A 19,142-nucleotide genomic window follows, 5' to 3' on the forward strand; every position below is an offset into this window, starting at 1 on the left:
CGCTGAAGCATGTAAAAACAATTGCTGCATTCCTGACAAGACGGCTGTTACCAGTTACTGCAGACAGCCATGGTCAGTGCAACTTTGGAATTACAACAGAGGGGTTTGTGGACCCAAACAAGCAGAGTGGAACAAATACTTTGAAATACATGAACAAAATTATAACCAGAAAAGTCAACAAAGGAGCTGAATGGTGAAAAATGATACAGTGTTTAAGCTGAAAGCAAGAGCAAGTTCAGACATACTGAAATGTTACATAAAAAAAGTAACCTCACAGAAGCTTGTGCTTTATATAGTATGAAGCAAAGGAGCCAGACTCAATAAGAATCTAGTAGTTTAGAAACAAAGCCATCTATCATTAGCATTTTCAGGGAATAGGAATGAAAAGGTTTAACAGATAAGAAGAAAAACTCCACCCAATAACAATTAAATGTTGGTGCACATGAGGACAGATTTATCAAAGCTTAAAGGCCCCCATACACTATGCGATTTTCGGCCGATTTCATCCGATTTCGGCCCTTTGGGCCGATAAATCGGGTGAAATCAGACCAAAATCACATGTGTTTGACATCTGATCTGATGCGCGGTCCCGTGTGCATCGGATCGGATCACGGCGTTGGACCTGCAGAACATAACATATATCGGAATCTGAGCCATCATGGGTGCTTTTTAGCACCCACGATGTTCAGATCCGATATATCTTTATATACAGCCCCCCTGTCTAGCAGCGCCCCCCCCCCCCCCCCCCCCCGCATTGACGGCTCCCGGCGGAGGTAGCGCAGACGGGGACCGCAGGCGTCGCAGAGCAGAGACCGTCGGCGCGGCGGGAGAATAGGAAGAAATCCTATTCAAAAGACCGGGCGGCCGCTGATTGGCTGAGCTCAGCGGCCGCCCGGTCTTTTGAATAAGATTTCTTTCTATTCTCCCGCCGCGCCGATGGTCTCTTCTCTGCGACGCCTGCGGTCCCCGCCTGCACTACCTCCGCAGGGATCCGGGAGCCGTCAATGCGCGGGGGGGGGGGGGGCGCTGCTAGTAAGACAGGGGGGCGCTGCGGGGGACACAGAGTTGGCAGTACAAGAGCCGGGCAGGAAAAGCTGTCAGCGCTGGAAAAGAAAAGCCCATACAATGAATGGGCAGCCTGTGATTGGCTGAGCGCTCTCTCAGCCAGTCAGCAATTGGCTGAGAGAGCGCTCAGCCAATCACAGGCTGCCCATTCATTGTATGGGCTTTTTTTTCCAGCACTGGACAGCTCCCGCCTCCCCCTGCCCGGCTCTGTCACTGTCCCCTGCAGCGTCCCCTGCACACTGCCTTAGCAGCGCCCCCCACCAGCAGCCCTGTTCTGCAGACCCCCCTGCTCCCCGGGTTTACATGTGATAAATTGAGACGATTTATCACATGTAAAAAAATGGCACATCAAGTGCCAATCTTATCAAGCTTATCAAGCTCCCCCGGGGAGCTGCCGGGGAAGCTCAGGGGGAAGTCGGGGGCGACTTGTCCTCAGGACAAGTCGCCCTAGTGTATGGGGGCCTTAAGACAGAGATAGCCTGGAACTATACAGCCTGGCAAAGCTACCCCCAGTAAAGGGGGCATGGGCTTGTGAGTTTGGCACGAGGCATCACTGGTTTAGGGATGTGGCTTCACGGGCTTGGGATCCTGCAGGTGTCTGGGAGGCCCTGGAGAGTGCCTTGGCTGCAGTGCCGACTCCTATACAGGGACAGGAGCTGGATTCTGCAGTTAATGTTACAGTGCAGCAACCAGCTCCTGTCACTGAGCAGGAATTAGCACTGTGGTGTCACCTCCTCAGTGAGTGACCCCCGGGTGCCCGCACTCCCCCAGTGACACCACTGCATTATTAATCTGGTACATTATTCAGCATGTACTATCAGTATTTGAAACCATATTAGCTGCATGTGACCACCGCATCCATGGGGGGGCGACACAGGGGTCAAGTAAAGCATTAACATGCGGGAGGAGGTATCAGATCTAAAGAGGGCGGGGTTTATTTACTATGATGGGAGTACTATTTCAGATGGGTTGTTGCTATGGGCAACCAATCAGAACCTACTTATTTATTTTGCACCTTCTAGAAGATAGATAGTATATGGTTGCCCATCGCAACATCCCATCTGAAACAGAATGTCCATCTTAGTAAATAAACCCTGGTAAAATTAAAAGTTGCTTATAGTAACCAATCAGCTTCTAGATTGTAGGTAATCAACTAGATTCTATTAAGTACTAGAAGCGGATTGGTTCATATGGGTGAATTCCCTTCCTGGTTTGATACATCTTCCCCTTAGTACTGAAAAGGCGTTGCTGGGTAATGTAACGGATGAAATTACACATCATTAGGAAAACATTTTATTTACTTATTTCCGAGATTTGTTTTTGTAAGGAGGCTTAAGATTTTTGGGGGAATTTGTAATAAAAAGAAAAAAAGTCATTAGTTGGAAATGAAAACTTATAATGCAAATCAGATGTTACAGTCTGGGAACCATTGGATTATAAAACTCAGTCCAAAAGAATGACTTGGCTGAAAAGCACAGAAGTCAGCTGGCAGAAAATGCTGTGTGTTTGGCACACATTGCTTGAGGGCATGTACAGTGGTGTGAACATGTATTTGCGCCCTCCTGGATTTCTTCAGGCCATTTTTTCACATGGGTTCTAAAGATGTTGGACTTTCAGAGATAGGGAACCTTCGGCCCTCCAGCTGTTGTTGAACTACACTTCCCAGCATGCCCGGCAACTGTTTTAGCATGGCCAAATAGCAAAACTGTAGCAGGGTATGATGGAATGTGTAGTTCAACAACAGCTGGAGTGCCAATGGTTCCCCGTCCCTACTTTAGACCTTCAATAAATGAAAATCTTTGTCTTAAATACAGTTCTGTTTGAAGATAATTGTGACATATGTTAATGTATAAAAAAAATGATAAAGGGAGCAACATACTTTTCACCCCACTGTGTATGTGAGCAAAGTGCTGTAATATAAAATGTGTAATAAAGATGTAGGTGTACACAAAGTTTTTTTAAGCACACACAATTCTGTACATTACAGAACCACCTGAGCTTACAATCTAGTTTTGGTTCCGGTATAAGAAATGCTCAGTGCTCTTACACAGCCATAGTCAACCAACATCTATAAATACCTTTTCACATCCACTTAGGCATGCCTAGCAAAGTATGAAGGAACTGAGGGGATGATGTATCAAGCAATGAAAAGAGAAGCTATATAGGCAACTTCTCCACAGCAACCAATCAGCTGAAGAAGCCTTTATCAAGTACACTGTATACCAGGGGTTCTCAAACTCGGTCCTCAGAACCCCACACAGTTCACGTTTTTCCAAGTCACCCGGCAGGAGCACAGGTGCATTCATTACTCATTGACACATTTTAAAAGATCCACGGGTGGATCTAATTATTTCAATTTTTTATTCTGTGAGGAGACCAGCAAAACATGCACTTTGGGGGTCCTGGGGACCAAGTTTGAGAACCTGTGCTGTATAAAATGATCGGTAGAAGGCGATTGACTGCTGTGGAAAAACTTCTCCACTGGTCCACAGCAACCAATAAGCTGAAGAACCAATAATCGAGTACACTCTATAACAGGGGTAGCCAACTCCGGTCCTCGAGAGCAACCAAAAGTTAACGTTTTCCATGTCTCCTCACAGAATCATAAGTGAAGTAATAAGCTCCACCTGTGGATCATTTATAATGGGTCAGTCAGTAATGAGTGCACCTGTGAGGTGATCTAGAAAACGTAAACTGTTGGTAGCTCTCGAGGACTGGAGTTGGCTACCACTGCTCTATAAAATTAGATTTAGAGGCTCATTGGGTGGGATAGGCAGCTTCTGCACTAGTCCACTTCACCTCTCTTCACTATACAGCAAATCCCAAAGGTTCTAAAATCTAGAGAGATGTTTTTGGATGTAAAATTAACTCACAAAACATGACCTGGATTCCTTTCTGGCTGGATTTCTTTAATGGTGACTTTTCAATGTGTTTATTGGAGCTTTTACCATTAAACTAGTCAATAATAAGTCCACATGCATAAATCTCTCGTTATACCAAAAAGTGGATAGAACTAGAACACACCCTAGACTGGGTGGGAATCTAGAAGGGAGGCGCTTGGCATAAGTGGCTTCTAAGCAGCTGCTGAAAACAGGTTAGTTACTACTGTAAAACATGTGAAGCAACAAAAGGAAAAAGGTAGCAGCGCTGTGGACAATTGAAAAAGAGAAATTGGATGATCTGTACATATAATTATTTACTTCAAAATGTGACACAAAAGCAAAACATACAGTAAAAACAGCACAAATGGATGTGCAGCAAAGTTAAAAACATAAATGCAGAGTAATATGGCCCATTTCCACACTATATGGAGTGCTGTGGAGAGTCCGTTCCTAGTAAGCCCAGAATGGGAAATGTGGTTTTATACAATTTCATAGACCTCTATGGATGCATTCCCAGGAATACTGGTTGAGCCCAGAAAGTGGGTGCCAGCATTTAGGCAATATAGTCGAAGGGGACAAAGAAGTTTGTACTGAGGAAACAGCCGCCTTTTGTTTTAGTTCTAGATTTCCCCTATCATAGCTATATCACAGGAACACAGATTATGAATTGAGAACTTAAGCATGATTACTTCCTTTACAATAATGATGCCCTGTGGCAGTGAGGTCTGTGCAGTACTGGCGAGGCATTTGTTTCAGCACAAAAGCTGGCATTTAGAATTCAGATCAAGTTTCGTGCTTTAATTGAGAGTCCTTAAATCGTTAGAAAAATATTTCACTCTTCAACTGCTAAGAGCGGCGACCATGATAGCAGGCAGAGAATTCACTTTATATTAGACAAACTATTGCACTAGGCCTTTGAAAGCCGAGATGAATGAGTGTGGGGTTCTAAGCTCTATTTAATTGAGCTACACTTGTCCAAACAAAGTTAGTAAATTCAGTGCAGCGCTACCAATCAGAGCACGTTCTACAGAAGACAAACCCAAATTTATGGTTATCCCTTTGTAGAACATGGCTCATTGGGGCAGATGTATTAATCCTGGAGAAGAGATAAACTGGAGATAAAGTGGAAGGAGATAACGCACCAGCCAATCAGCTGTGTTTGAAATATAACAGTTGGGAGTTTATTGGCCGGTGCATTATCTCCTTCCACTTTATCTCCAGTTTATCTTTTTGCCAGGCTTAGTACATCTGCCCCATTGTCTCAAGGCCGTCACAACATATTCATATGTCGGAAACGTCTATGTGGGGAAAGTACATTTTCCCAAAACCCAATGTAAAAAAAATGGGATGAATAGTACCAACCATAATCTATGCAAAAAAAACCCCCCAAAAAACATACTATATACTACTAAAATATACCACATGGAGCCAGGAGAGTGCCATTGCTGGTGTACTTACCCTGGCAAACATTCACCACACACGGCATTACCAGTCGGTGTGCAGTTTGATTTCTGGTAGCGGTTCACCGTGCCGCAGTCTAGGCAAGTCTTGCATTTCTGGAAACCCCAGTCTTCTTTGAACCTATTGGGTCTGCAGGGCAAACAGAGTGCGTCTTCCCCGTACCCAAAACCACATTCCTATAAAAGAAAATACACCAGGGGTCAATGGAAGGCTATAATGAGAGGCCTTTTCTTTTCTTAAAAAACATGAACATTGGCAATATCAAGATATTTTTCATAGGACATAGTTGCAAAAAAAAAGTATGTGAACCCTTTGGAATTACCTGGATTTCTGCATAAATTGGGTACTGATCTTCATCTAAGTCACAACAATAGACAAACACAGTCTGCTTAAACTAATACCACACAAACAATTATATGTTCTCATGTTTTTATTGAACACACCATATAAACATTCACAGTGAAGGGTGGATAAAGTATGTGAACCCTTGGATTTAATAACTGGTTTACCCTCCTTTGGCAGCAAACCAAACTACAGTCAGGAGGAATTGTGGACCATTCCGCTTTACAAAACAGTTTTAGTTCAGCGATATTCTTGGGATGTCTGGTGTGAATCGCTCTCTTGCCCCAGCATCTCAAATCAGGTTGAAGTCAGGATTTTGAACTGGGCCACTCCAGACGGCGTATTTCCATCTGTTGAAGCCATTCTGTTTTTGATCTACTTCTGTGCTTTGGGTCATCCTGTTGCATCGCCCATCTTCTGATGAGCTTCAATTAGTGGACAGATAACCTTAAGTTCTCCTGCAAAATGTCTTGATAAAGTGGGAATTCATTTTTTTTGTTGATGATAGCAATCTGTCTAGGCCCCAAGGCAACAAAGCATCCCCAAACCATACTTCACAGTTGGGATGAGGTTTTGAGGTTGGTGTGCTGTGCCTTTTTTTTCTCCACACATAGGGGGGTATTCAATCCCACCAGTGTCAGTCCGAATTGTCGAGCATTTGTTTTTCTCGTTTTGCTCGACATGAATATTTAGCTCGACAAGTCGAGTTCTCGCCTATTCAAACTGTAATTTCAATCCCACCAGTAACAGTCCGAATTGTCGAGCATTTGCATTTGTTTTTCTCATTTTGCTAACTGAAAATTTAGCTCGACAAGTCGAGTTCTCCCCTGCTCGACAAGTCGAGTTCTCCCCTGCTCGACAAGTCGAGTTCTCCCCTAGAGAGGAAAGTGGCAATTGTCAGAGATAGGCTTCATTTTTATAGTCAATAATATAAAAGTAGATATCTTGTTAAAAATAAAAATTCTCCTATAAAAACCATTTCCAAATCAGCAGACTGCACAATGCTGGTATCTCCCTGAAGTCTCAGTACAGGAATGAGAGCTCTGAGGTAAATTGCAATGCATTGCATTGTAGAAGTAAACAAAAGAATGGCAACAAAAACATTGTATCCTGAGTAATTCTGCCCCAGCATGTATACAAGGGACCTAAACATAGGTGTTTGATCAAACCAGAAGTAGACATAAATAGACATGTATACAGAAGACTTTCAATGGGCAAAATGCAGCACAGTGAACATGAAAGGTGAGCAGAAAAAAAGATAATACTTCTTATATGCCAAATGGAATAATTTAAACAAATGCGTAATAATACAAGCTGAAAACTGATGCTGACAATGGAATAATGGGTTAAAGCATACCATATAAACATGCATCAAATGTAAAGTTAATCAAAAGAGGAATATTTAGCAAAATATCACAAAGACAGAAGTCAAGATAAGCACTACAAACATTAGTACAATCCTGCATATACATTTAACACAATTTATGAACATGCAACAAGAGAAACTCCCTTGTCACGACAGAAATAATTGTCGAGTTAAATTTGAGGGAAGAGTGATTTCAAACAGTCGAGGTCAGGTGAATTCTTTGACATTGAATAGGCTGCAGGAATTATCTCGACAGATTTTACCCAAAATAACTCGACAAGTCGAGTTATGTGCAACTCGACAGTCGAGCAAACCGAAAACCAAATCAGGCGAGCTCTGCTCGACAAGTCGAGAAAACTAGACAATGAATAGGCGACCTCATAAATAACCAACCTCTCGTCGAGAAAACAACAAAGCTCGACAAAAATAAGGAGCTCGACAGACATTGAATACCCCCCATAATGTTGTGAGTTCCTTCCAAACAACTCAACTTTGGTTTCATTTGTCCACAGAATATTTTGGCCTTAGTGCTGTGGAACATCCAGGTGCTCTTTGCAAACTTCAAACGTGCAGCAAGGCTTCCTCCGTGGTGTTCTCCCATGAACTCCATTCTTGTTTAGTGTTTTGCGTATCGTAGATTTGTCAACAGAGATGTTAGCATGTGCCAGAGATTTCTGGAAGTCTTTAGCTGACATTCTAGTATTCTTCTTCACCTCATTGAGCATTCTGCGCTGTGCTCTTACAGTCATTTTTACAGGACGGACACTCCTAGGGAGAGTAACAACAGTGCTGAACTTTCTCCATTTATAGACAATTTGTCTTACCGTGGACTGATGAACATCAAGGCTTTTAGAGATACTTTTGTAACCCTTTCCAGCTTTATGCAAGTGAACAATTCTTAATCGTAGGTCTTCTGAGAGCTCTTTTGTGCGAGGCATGGTTCACATCAGGCAATGCTTCGTAAGAAAAACCAACTCAAAACCGGTGTGTTTTTTTATAGGGCAGCTTTAACCAACACCTCCAATCTTGTCTCATTGATTGGACTCCAGGTTGGCCGACTCCTGACTCCAATTAGCTCTTGGAGAAGTCATTATCCTAGGGGTTCACACCCTGCACAGTGAATGTTTATATGGTGTGTTCAATAAAAACATGAGAACATATAATTGTTTATGTGGTATTAGTTTAAGCAGACTGTGTTTGTCTATTGTTGTGACTTAGATGAAGATCAGAACACATTTTATGAAGAAATCCAGGTAATTCCAAAGGGTTCACATAATTTTTATTGCAACTGTATCTTTGACACAGACACATCCCAAGGAGGAGGGGGTAAGTATACTTTCCTTCCGCATGCCTACCAAACCCTTCATTCTAGCAGCCTAACCCTTCCCACCACAGACTGAGCCTATCCCCCCCCAGTGCCTAATCCTAACTTCCGCACCCCTCTGCCTAAACCTAATCCCCTCCCCCACCCAGAGCCTGTTCCTAACCACCACCTTATAGGTGCTTAAACCTTTCCCCCTGGCCTGCACCCTAACCCTAATCCCCCCACTAGTTCCTAACCTTACCCCCCAGCCTAACCCTAGGTCCCCTCACTAGTACCTAACCCCTACCATCCCCAGCATAATAATGTTCTTCTGATACACATTTACACACATCATATTTATATAATTTCAATTGCCATTTCCATTTAACCCTTTCATGCATAAAGATCATACCCTAACACAGCGGTGGCCAACCCGCAGCTCGCGGGTCCCATTGGCGAAGCGGGGTTTTGAATTTGGCGCCAATTCGGCTGCCAATTCAAAACGCCGCATCGGCGGCCAATAGGAAACGGGCGCGGCGAGCCAATCAGAAACTAAAAAATCCTTTAAGCTGAAAACAATACCTGTGTATGTCTATTTATGGATATATTCAACCAAAAAGAAAAACACCCTCTGTATTTATAACACAGCTATTTTAATTTACTTGTTTCATACCTGGAAAGTTAAGGCCCCCATACACTAGTCCGATTTGACTTGATTCCTGCGGATCAGGCTGAGAAATCGCACCAAACCGGATGCCTTTGATGCACCCTTGGTTGCCCATAGCAACCAGTCAGATTATTTTTATTATTTTATTTAGCACCTACTAGAAGATAATGGATAGTATCTGATTGGTTGCTACGGGCAACATCCCATCTTAGTAAATATACCACTTTGTGTCCAGGGTTGCTAAGGGGTAAATATACCCCTTTGTGTGTTCCCCAAATTTATCATCAAGGTTCAAGATGCTGCAAGTACACCTGTCAGCATACTTTGCACCCGTAAGCCTTGGTCAGGGATTTCCCACACTGCTCCTTGATTTCAGACGGTGCCCTCTGACCCTGCACTTCACCAGACACGGTGTGTCACTTGATCTTCCTCCATAGAGCCAGGGCTGGTTTTGCTGGTCAGTGTTGAGGAATGTAATACTTTCTACTTCCGTATTAGGCAGAATTTCCATTATAAAAACGTCTCAGTTCTTTGGATCGAATAAAAATTCCCAGAACTGATGAAACAGCTGTATGAGCCTTGTTGGAAAAAGAAAATATTAGAATTGGGTAATACATGGCGAACTAAAGTAAGGGGGGGGGGAAGTATTTAATTAATTGGGTTCTCTTGTGACCGAGTTAGTAGATCCAGCTGTATAAGGATCACAGAGCCCTATTGTCTAATTGCAGCAGCTTGCAGCGTGTTTTCCAGGGCTAATCATCTCCCTTACTCCTGTAGCCGTCCACTTTATTTGGCGCATTTGAATGATAAAAGGTTTTCAAGGGCTCCCACTGTTGTATTATTACTAGCTTATGGCAGGGATCAGTGAGGTATCTGTTTTTTAATGAAGCCGGCTATGAGCTGGATAGACATTCACACACTAGGCACCCCACTTAGCGCTGAATAGAAGCCACACCTATCTGTGTGCCTTGCCAAAGGCAAATCACGCTGTGCCGGCCCCTCCAAGCAAAATACATACAGTACAATGAAGGGAGTACACAGAGCGATGTACAATGAAGCACCAATTTAGGAATGACATTCCTCCGGTATATAAGGCTTTTCTTGCTCTTACGGCTCCCGATTGTACAGAGCTTATGTAGTAAATGTGATAATAGTCTCCGTTTCTAGGTCGCCTTTGGATAAAGACGTTTCTGTGGGAAGGCGCAGGTTTGTTCATACTCAGCAGGCAGCCCCACAATGCAATATCTAGAAGAACGGTTAAGTACTTTTATCTGTACTAGGGAAGGGAAGTTCTATAGATAATGAGAGTGTGGCTATGGAAGTTTGCAAGATTTCCAAAGATTCCTTATTAAGGCCTCCATACACTAGTACGATATGGCCCTTTTTCAGATGATTTTGACCCATCGGGCCGATAAATCATGTGAAAAGTGTCACTTTATCACCGGCCAATAAGCTCCTGACTGTTAACTTACAGGCTGGGTTTAAAAAGGAACAGTTACGAGCTGATTGGCCGGTGATAAAGTACCGGGCACTTTATCACTTCTCCTCCCTTATCACTGCTTCATACATCTACCCCACTGTATCATATGCGATCCTAGCCACTAGGAAGCCCGGCAGCTGCTCAGCAGGTAGATGCCCATAAATAACTCACTCGCAGCAATCTGTCCATTATATACAATACAAATTTCTTTATTGACCAGCAACAGTGATGTATCAGGGCCCGAATTAGACTTGATCTCTCATCTGCAAAGTAGCAGATGATCGATCGAGTAGTTATCCACCTCCCCGACAGAAAGAAAACCCGTCCTGTGTAAATCTGCGAGTGAATTGTGAAAATATCGCTAATCCCTTTCCTGTAGCACATCCATAAGCAATTCATAAACCATCTAATGATTTTTCCAGTCTGTGCAAATGTGAGTAAGTCTGACCCTTGCACAACTCTGTGATAGATACTGGATGATCGCGACAGACATCACATACCCTCCCTTAAACTACTTGGGCACGCGGGTAAAGGGACGTTTGGAAAAAGTGGTTTGTTTCAGTTATCTATCAATGAGAACTTTGTGGTTACCAGAGCCGATGTGGGTCATGTGCTTATGACATCACATGCAACCAAGGCAGTCCTGCTCCCGCCAAGACAGCATGATTACAGAACAAAGATGTATCAAAGCTTCTAAAGCATGGAGAATTGATCAAGTGGAGAAACTGTTCATACCACAGGTTATAAAATTATTACTAGAAGCTGGTTGGTTGCTATGGGAAACTTCTCCACTCTTTATAATCTTCGATATATCTTCCCAAAAATGACATTTAAAATGGTGTACTTCAAAATTAACTGACTATGGGGGGTATGCAATGTGCCGCCGCTATTTCCAATGCGGGAAACTGCGGTGGCTCCCTATTCAATGCTGTCTTTAATGACAGAATTGAAGCGAGATCCCGGCAGAACGAACCCGACTTTAGAAGCTGTCGGGCCCGTTCTGCCAATAACGGCCATGGATTGTCGCGTTTTCGTGGCCATGCAGCCTTTACGCCAATCGACAGTTGGGACATTGAATCCCGCCTGTCGTTCAGCTGACAACAAACGGGCCAGGATCACGGTTGTCAGCAGGGATCGACAGCCGTGATGCTAGATTGAAAACCCCCTATGTCATCATTACATCAAACTGGAGGCAGTCTTAAAGGGACAATTAATCAAAGACAATGAGAATATATCATGTCACTGAGCATGGCAATACTCCACACAGATTTCTTGAAAAAAACATGGAACCGATTATACACATACAATTTTGCAAATCAGTATCATTCACGGTACCTTAGACAGTTCCTTCCCCGGACCGCATTGCTTGCAGGGTCTACAATTTCCCGTGTTATCAAAATACTCTTGCTCCTTGCAGTCTCCAACTTCAGAAAGTGCTTTGCCAACCTACAAGAAATGGCAAATTAAAGAACTAAATACACAAATAAAGGAAAACAACTTCAATGAGTGCAGCTCTTCCTACAGCTGTTTAAACCCTTCGGACAGGGAAATGGCATTCATAGTATTATTTCCTAATTGTTCTGCTCAGGGGAAAAAAGTAGGATTAGCCTTACAGCCGCAATCAGAATGGATTGTAGCATTGAGAGTCCGTCATAGGCAAGACTAGTAAGGACCACTTGGGGTAGTGTTGATTATCGACTTATCAACAGTGATAGAGATATCAGGTTGGTAACTACTAATGGCCGGTGGAAATATTATTAATTCTGTTTTTGAAATACCTGTATTAAGTTTAAGGTAGTGAGATGACATCCAAGATGAAACGGCAGAGAGGCATTCAGTAAAAATGGCCCAATATCGATGGTGAACAGTCTGGAGAGGATAGGTAGATTTGAGTACCCATACAGATCACACTAAAATCCCCAAAAATCAGAGGACCTAAGACATAGTCCAGTGGTGGAGTCAGAGAAGAGAACACTGAACGAGCGGTTAGATAGGCAAGATGAGAACAAAGAAAGTGCTGCGACTTGAAGGCCTATGGACATCTTGGATAAATCTAGTAATATTGCCAGGCAGGCCCAGTGTTCCCACCGGAGAACACCGGCCCTGACAGATCGCTCAGCACACTGCACTGACGCATTGTTGATTGCTGAGTGATCTTGTTGAGCGTTCTAGTATTGCTCAGCTAATCTCCCTGTGAGTAGGCCCCTCAAGAAGTGAGTAATGGACTTAGCAGTGACCAGATCATTCTCTACTTTAGTCACTGCTTGCACCTCTTATAGTTTTATTGTTCCACCATAATAAATATATTGTATGTAGTGGGGAGATAGTACTCATGCGCTATATTCTCTAGCACACACAGAAAGTGCTCAGTTCAGTTTTCAGTTCAAAAGACTACATGGTTCTAGATGAGTATTTCACAAAAGCCAGTCCTCAGGGACCCCTAGCAGTGCTTGTATTACAGCTGGTGAGTGTATGCCCGGTAATCTGTCATAGATGCAACAGATTCATTTTTTTTCCACCCCATCAGAGATACCAGCCGGACGTGGACCAGCATGGGTCGACTTTTCACTAAAAACCGGTTGATCTCATGTGCAAGGTCCATGTTTTAGTGAAAACCATGCAATATGGTCTGCTTCTACATTTGATCTGACCCTTCCACAACTCTGTGATAGACACAGGAGGATCGAGGCGGACGACACAGGCCTTCCCTTAAACCGCTTGGGCACACCTGCGTTTTTTTTCGGACACTACCAGAAAACATCAGGTTGGGAAAAAAAAAAACATCTTAATTTCCCCCCATAATGTTTTCCAAGCTTTATATAAAAATGCTAAGGCAGCCTCCAAAAAAACAAATCCGTTCTTTAGGAGTGTTTAAGAACAAAGGCGCAAATTCAGGAGCGCGTCAAACAATTTTCAGGATACATGAAATGTTCTAAAGCCGTGGTCACACGGTGTGATTTACACTAGCATACCAATTTTAACTATCTTCGTGAAATCGCATAGCACCATCGAAATCAAATGTAGAAATAGACTGTGCATCAGTCAATACAGCATGGCCACCGTTTGCCAACTTGCCTTATTTGGAGTATAATGATGGCAGTTGTAATATAAATTGTACATATTTTAGGAAGGTCCTGAGGGAATGTTTTGAAAAGTTCTATTTGGAGGATTTCCTCCCAGGGGAACAGGTGTTTTTCAGACTTCTGTTACATTCTGTTTGATGTACTGTACGGTGTCTATCCCAACTTGCTTCAAATTACAAAGATGCACCACGGATATATAATATGTAATTTAAAATAAGAGATCAGTGATTTAAGACTACAGTAACTGTATTTCTCATTTGTTCCCTCTATTTTGCCTGTTCCTACCGGAAGCCCTCGTTGCTCTTTACAGACGAGAACAGATGATCTAGAAAGGAATTCTGCCCCTACAACTGCGGCAGGAATAGGATCGTGGTTACTAATAGGTCAGAGGTTCCCAATCTTTTTCTAATCACGGCACCCTAGAGTATCAGAATTTTTCCAAGGCACCTCTAGGCCCCCCAAAATATGGGTTGGGATCATTTGGTCTATTGCATTATGGTAGAAAGTCATTAGGTCGAATCCATTAGGTCGACATGCTAAAAGGTCGACATGATTCTAGGTCGACATGGGAAAAGGTCGACATGATTCTAGGTCGAAAGGTCATTAGTTCGACAGGTCATTAGTTCGACAAGGTCATTAGTTCGACATTGTCTAGGTCGACATTCACAAGGTCGACATGGGGTTTTTCACTGTTTTTTTACCTGAATGTCAACACAGTCGACATGGACACAGTTTAAAGTGCACTGCATCCCCTCGCATCGCTCGCTGCGCTCGCGATGCGTCGGGCACGGTGCCTCGCTACGCTCGGCACACTATTTTATTCTCCCACCACGCCCTAGTGGATGGTAGGGCATGAAATACCGCCTGTCGGCACATGTTGGCTCAAAAAACAGTGAAAAACTCCATGTCGACCTTGTGAATGTCGACATAGACAATGTCAAACTAATGACCCTGTCGAACTAATGACCTGTCGAACTAATGACCTTTCAACTAGAATCATGTCGACCTTTTCCCATGTCGACCTCGAGTCATGTCGACCTTTTAGCATGTCGACCTAATGGATTCGACCTAATGACTTTCTACCATAATGCAGTAGACCAAATGACCGCATCCCCAAAATATATATCAAATTAAGTAGATTGTGTTTATATGTGCTTCTTAGGTTCAGTTAGGTGGTAAAGGGCAGGATTTGGTTCTGATTGTACACATTTTATGATTGGCAGCCACCAGCACTGGTTTTGTCCAGAAATAATTGATCATAAATAATTTGAATTGGTCCTGGACGACCAACCCGAGGCACCCCTGCAAGTGTCCCGAGGCACCCCAGGGAGCCTAGGCGCACAGTTTGGGAACCACTGTAATAGGTCATTCTCCTGTCCGTTATGCTGAATAGCTCCTTATATGGGTGGGCTTTTCACCACCTGCGTTGTTTTGCTCTTGCTGCAAATAGCAAACACATCATGCCATCATGGCTGTATTTGTGGCTGGCGTTTTATACGCACCATTATCTGTATATGGGATACAGAGATGGGACATGGTACATTGGTGCAAATTACTTTAGAGAAGGCTTTGTACTACGTAGTCAAATGGATATTGCCTGGACATCGAAGCAGTAAAATAATTTGGTGCTTTTGTGGCATTTTGTCTTAATACCACTGTTTGTAAAGTAAAAACATACGTATGTGTCCTAATACACCGGGGTGCGAGACATAGGGCACAAGTGAGCCATGCAGAGCAGTGCATCATCTTTTTTGCTCAAATGTGTGTCCTAGTCGCAACCGGTGCGTCCAAACAGCTTCCCAAAAAAAATGTTTACCTCAAAATTCTACACACCATACCCCATGATGATGACGACGACGACGACGACGACGACGACGACAACGTGAAACAAGTCTTTTTAGAAATTTTTGTAAAATTTATTAAGAATAAAAAACAAAGAAATCACATGTATATGAAGCTCAAAATTTAGCTCAGGTGCGACTTGTTTCCACTGATCATCCTTGAGATGTTCCTACAGCCTTAACTGGAGTCCACCTGTGGTAAATGCAGTTGATTGGACATGATTTGGAAAGGGGCACACCTGTCTATATAAGGCCCCAAACCTGACAATGCATGTCAGAGCACAAACCAAGCATGAATTCAAAGGAACGGTCTGTAGACCTTCGAGACAGGATTGTCTCGAGGCACAAATCTAGGGAAGGGTACAGAAAAATATCTGGGGCTTTGAAGGTCCCAATGAGCACAGTGGCCTCCATCATCTGTAAATGGGAAGAAGTATAGAACCACCAGGACTCTTCCTAGAGCTGGCTGGCTGTCTAAACTGAACAATTGGGGGAGAAGGGCCCTAGTCAGGGAAGTGACCAAGAACTAGATGTCATTGCTACAGTATTCTTCTGTGGAGTGAACCTTCCAGAAGGACAACCATCTCTACAGCAGTGAATGTAAAAAGCATCATGTTTGGAGGAAACCAGGCCCCGCTCATCACCAGGCCAATACCATCCCTACAGTGAAGCATGGTGGTGGCAGCATCATGCTGCGGGAATGTTTTTCAGCAGCAGGAACTGGGAGACTAGTCAGGATAGAGGGAAAGAAGAACACAGCAATGTACAGAGACATCCTGGATGAAAACCTGCTCCAGAGTTCTCTTGACCTCAGACTGGGGCGACGGTTCATCTTTCAGCAGAACAAAGACCCTAAGTACACAGCCTTCAGGACAACCCTGTGAATGTCCTCGAGTGGCCCAGCCAGAGCCCAGACTTGAATCTGATTGAACATCTCTGGAGAGGTCTGAAAAAAATGGCTGTGCACTAACGCTTCCCATCCAACCCGATGTACCTTGAGAGGTGCTGCAAAGAGGAATGGGCGAAACTACCAAAGATAGGTGTGCCAGATTTATGGCATCATATTCCAAAAGACTTGAGGTTGTAACTGCTGCCAAAGTATTGCTGCCAAAGTATTGAGCAAAGTCTGTGAATACTTATATACATGTGATTACTTAGTTTTTTTATTTGTCATTAATTTGCAAAAATCTCCCAAAGAAAATAAAAATAAACTTTCACATTGTCATTATGGGGTATTGTGTGTAGACTATTGAGGGAAAATTAAAATTTATTCCATTTTGGAATAAGGCTGTAACATAACTGAGAATATACATGTGGCCAGCTTGAGTGCTGTTCAAATTAACTGATTAAAAGTCAATCAGTACAATGGGCCTAATTCAGGTGTGGTTATGATTGCCGTTACTATCTTTTGCCCTTTTCAATGGCAAGTACAGTATATGCAGAAGCTAACAGTCACATCATTTCCATCTGAAGGCGCTCAGTTGCTGATGCATTGGTACCATCGCTGCAAATCAGGTCATGTTGCAGATTCTGAGTGCCTCTGTAAACACGCAAGGTGAGCTGTCCACCAGGATGCAGAGGGCTCTCCAGAGGCAAGTGAGATAGCAACTGCTAATTTATGCACACCCTGAAAACGCCATCTGATTGGCCATAAAGGTCTGCGTTTATTAAACCACTCCCCGTTACTACCCCAAACGCTGTCTTCCTGTCACTCACTTTACAACTAATCCATTACTGTGTGCACCACCACCACCCTCTCTGTGTACGCACACTGTGGCTCTGATGCATGCACAGTAAGAAAACAACTGCCGATTTGCGTACAACAGTCGATTGGTGGCCGCATCTGAATTAGGCCCAATGCCACAGCCATGGAATAGTGACAACTGGTGGACAGAAAGGCAAATATCTGGATAAAAATTTTCATGTGCCCCATTTGTGAACATAACTATATACAAAAAAGATTGTTTCTGGCACTTATGATACAATTTCTCATGCAAAGGACATAAAAGTACAAGTTATTGACATCCGAATGTTTGGTCTTACTTCAACTATACTGAACTTCAAGTACTATACGTCAACATATGGAAGGCAGATGTTAGCGTGGACAAAATATTGTTTAGACATCCAAATAAAGAGGTGTGAATCAACTGCATTTCTGTCAACCGCATTAGAAGCTCAGCATTTACATATTTATATTTTTTAAGTGCCTTCTTTCATAAAAATTTTATGGAACAGATCATTAAAAAAAAAAAAGATTTTCATTTCAATCTATTCTACAAAAACTATTACATCTAAGAGCCAGTAAACACTATGGAGCCGATTCAATTGTTGCTGGTGCCCCCTGCTGGCCATCTATGCTAATGGGGTCTTTCTGATCAGACTGCCATTAGCATATTAAGCGGGTTTAGCTTTGCAAAGCAGCTAAACCATTCTAATGTTGTCGAGTGAGCATCTAAACCTTCCGACTTTGAACACGTTTTTTTTTTGCATCTTTGGAGGTTGCAAGAAAAAAAAAAAAAAAAAAAGTGTGTGCCGTGGGTAACGGCATGCACAACACTTGAATTCCCCCCATAAAGGTGAGGAGCAGCATTAGCCTTCTAATATATAGGAACAGTCATGTCATCTTCGATTTAACAACCTAAAAAGATCTTACATATTAAATCGAAATGCCTTTTAGCAAGGTATCTACATAATACCCCTCAACTGTCCCAATTTCACCTGGGAACTTCCAATATGAAAAAGTGAACTGGCACATTTGTCCCGCCTTCCAGAGGATATTCCCTGTGCTACATGCAGTGGAGGCAGATGATTGGGTGCCGCAATAACACTGTGCTTCTGTAGGTGGGCTTGCACTTCAAATGTGTCAACCACGCCCTCTGGGCAGGAGGTAACGCGTTTCATGTCCACTATGACACATACCTTTCCCAGCATACTTCTACCATGCCCCGGTGTCCCAATTCTGAGATTAGCAATGATGGGGTATAAGGACCACTTCTACTAATCCTTTTTTTTTTATTATTTAATTAATTAACTAGGGTTAACATTTAAATGAAAATAATGTAAATTAAGTGTTATGACATAACAACTTTTCAAAAAACCTCACCCCTTTAGCATATCTTTAATGGGTGCACGGTATGTGTCACCAGTCACTAGCGGTCAACCGTGACCAGGTCGACACATGTAAAATCCACCTAGACATTGTCCACCCACTATACCGTAACCATGGTGCAAAACATGCATCGATTACTTAGGTTTCCCAAGTCCTGCATAAGAACTGAAGCCATGTAGAAAACAAAAAAAATCACTGCCAAAATGGATGCCTGACCACGGCAGGTGCCATGTTTCCAGAGACCTGCAGTAGGCTCTGGCACAATGTAAGGAGGCCCTCCCAGAGCCTGCAGTTGTTAAATAATAAATAGACAAAAAAGTTCACAGACTAGCAATACTTAACAAATTCTAATAATTGATGGCATTTAACAAATGACCATTGTGATCTGTCTGGCAGAAACAGAACATTGAACACAACAGCCGACTCCTCTGCCCAAACTTGATCAAATAGAAATTTGATGGTTTATTAACATTGTAATGCCTATATAAAATGCTAATTGAAATAATAAAATCAAAATAGGCAGCAAGACAAATGGAGAAGAAC

The 19,142-nt window shown here is 42.9% G+C and overlaps 1 protein-coding gene across 2 annotated transcripts in view; it reads right to left on the reverse strand.

Moving 5' to 3' along the window:
- TNFRSF19 (TNF receptor superfamily member 19) overlaps positions 1-19,142 on the reverse strand; it is a 62,570-nt gene that overhangs the window by 28,783 nt on the left and 14,645 nt on the right. For both annotated transcript variants that reach the window (XM_083169913.1, XM_083169912.1), the window contains exons 3-4: positions 11,902-12,012; positions 5,406-5,584 (exon numbers count right to left, since the gene is read on the reverse strand). In XM_083169913.1, coding sequence (XP_083026039.1) covers positions 5,406-5,584; positions 11,902-12,012 — 290 coding nt within the window. The remainder of the gene's footprint in view (positions 1-5,405; positions 5,585-11,901; positions 12,013-19,142) is intronic.

The sequence above is a fragment of the Crinia signifera genome, chromosome 2, assembly GCF_055691185.1.
Source record: "Crinia signifera chromosome 2, ASM5569118v1, whole genome shotgun sequence".
NCBI classification, from domain to species: Eukaryota; Metazoa; Chordata; class Amphibia; order Anura; family Myobatrachidae; genus Crinia; species Crinia signifera.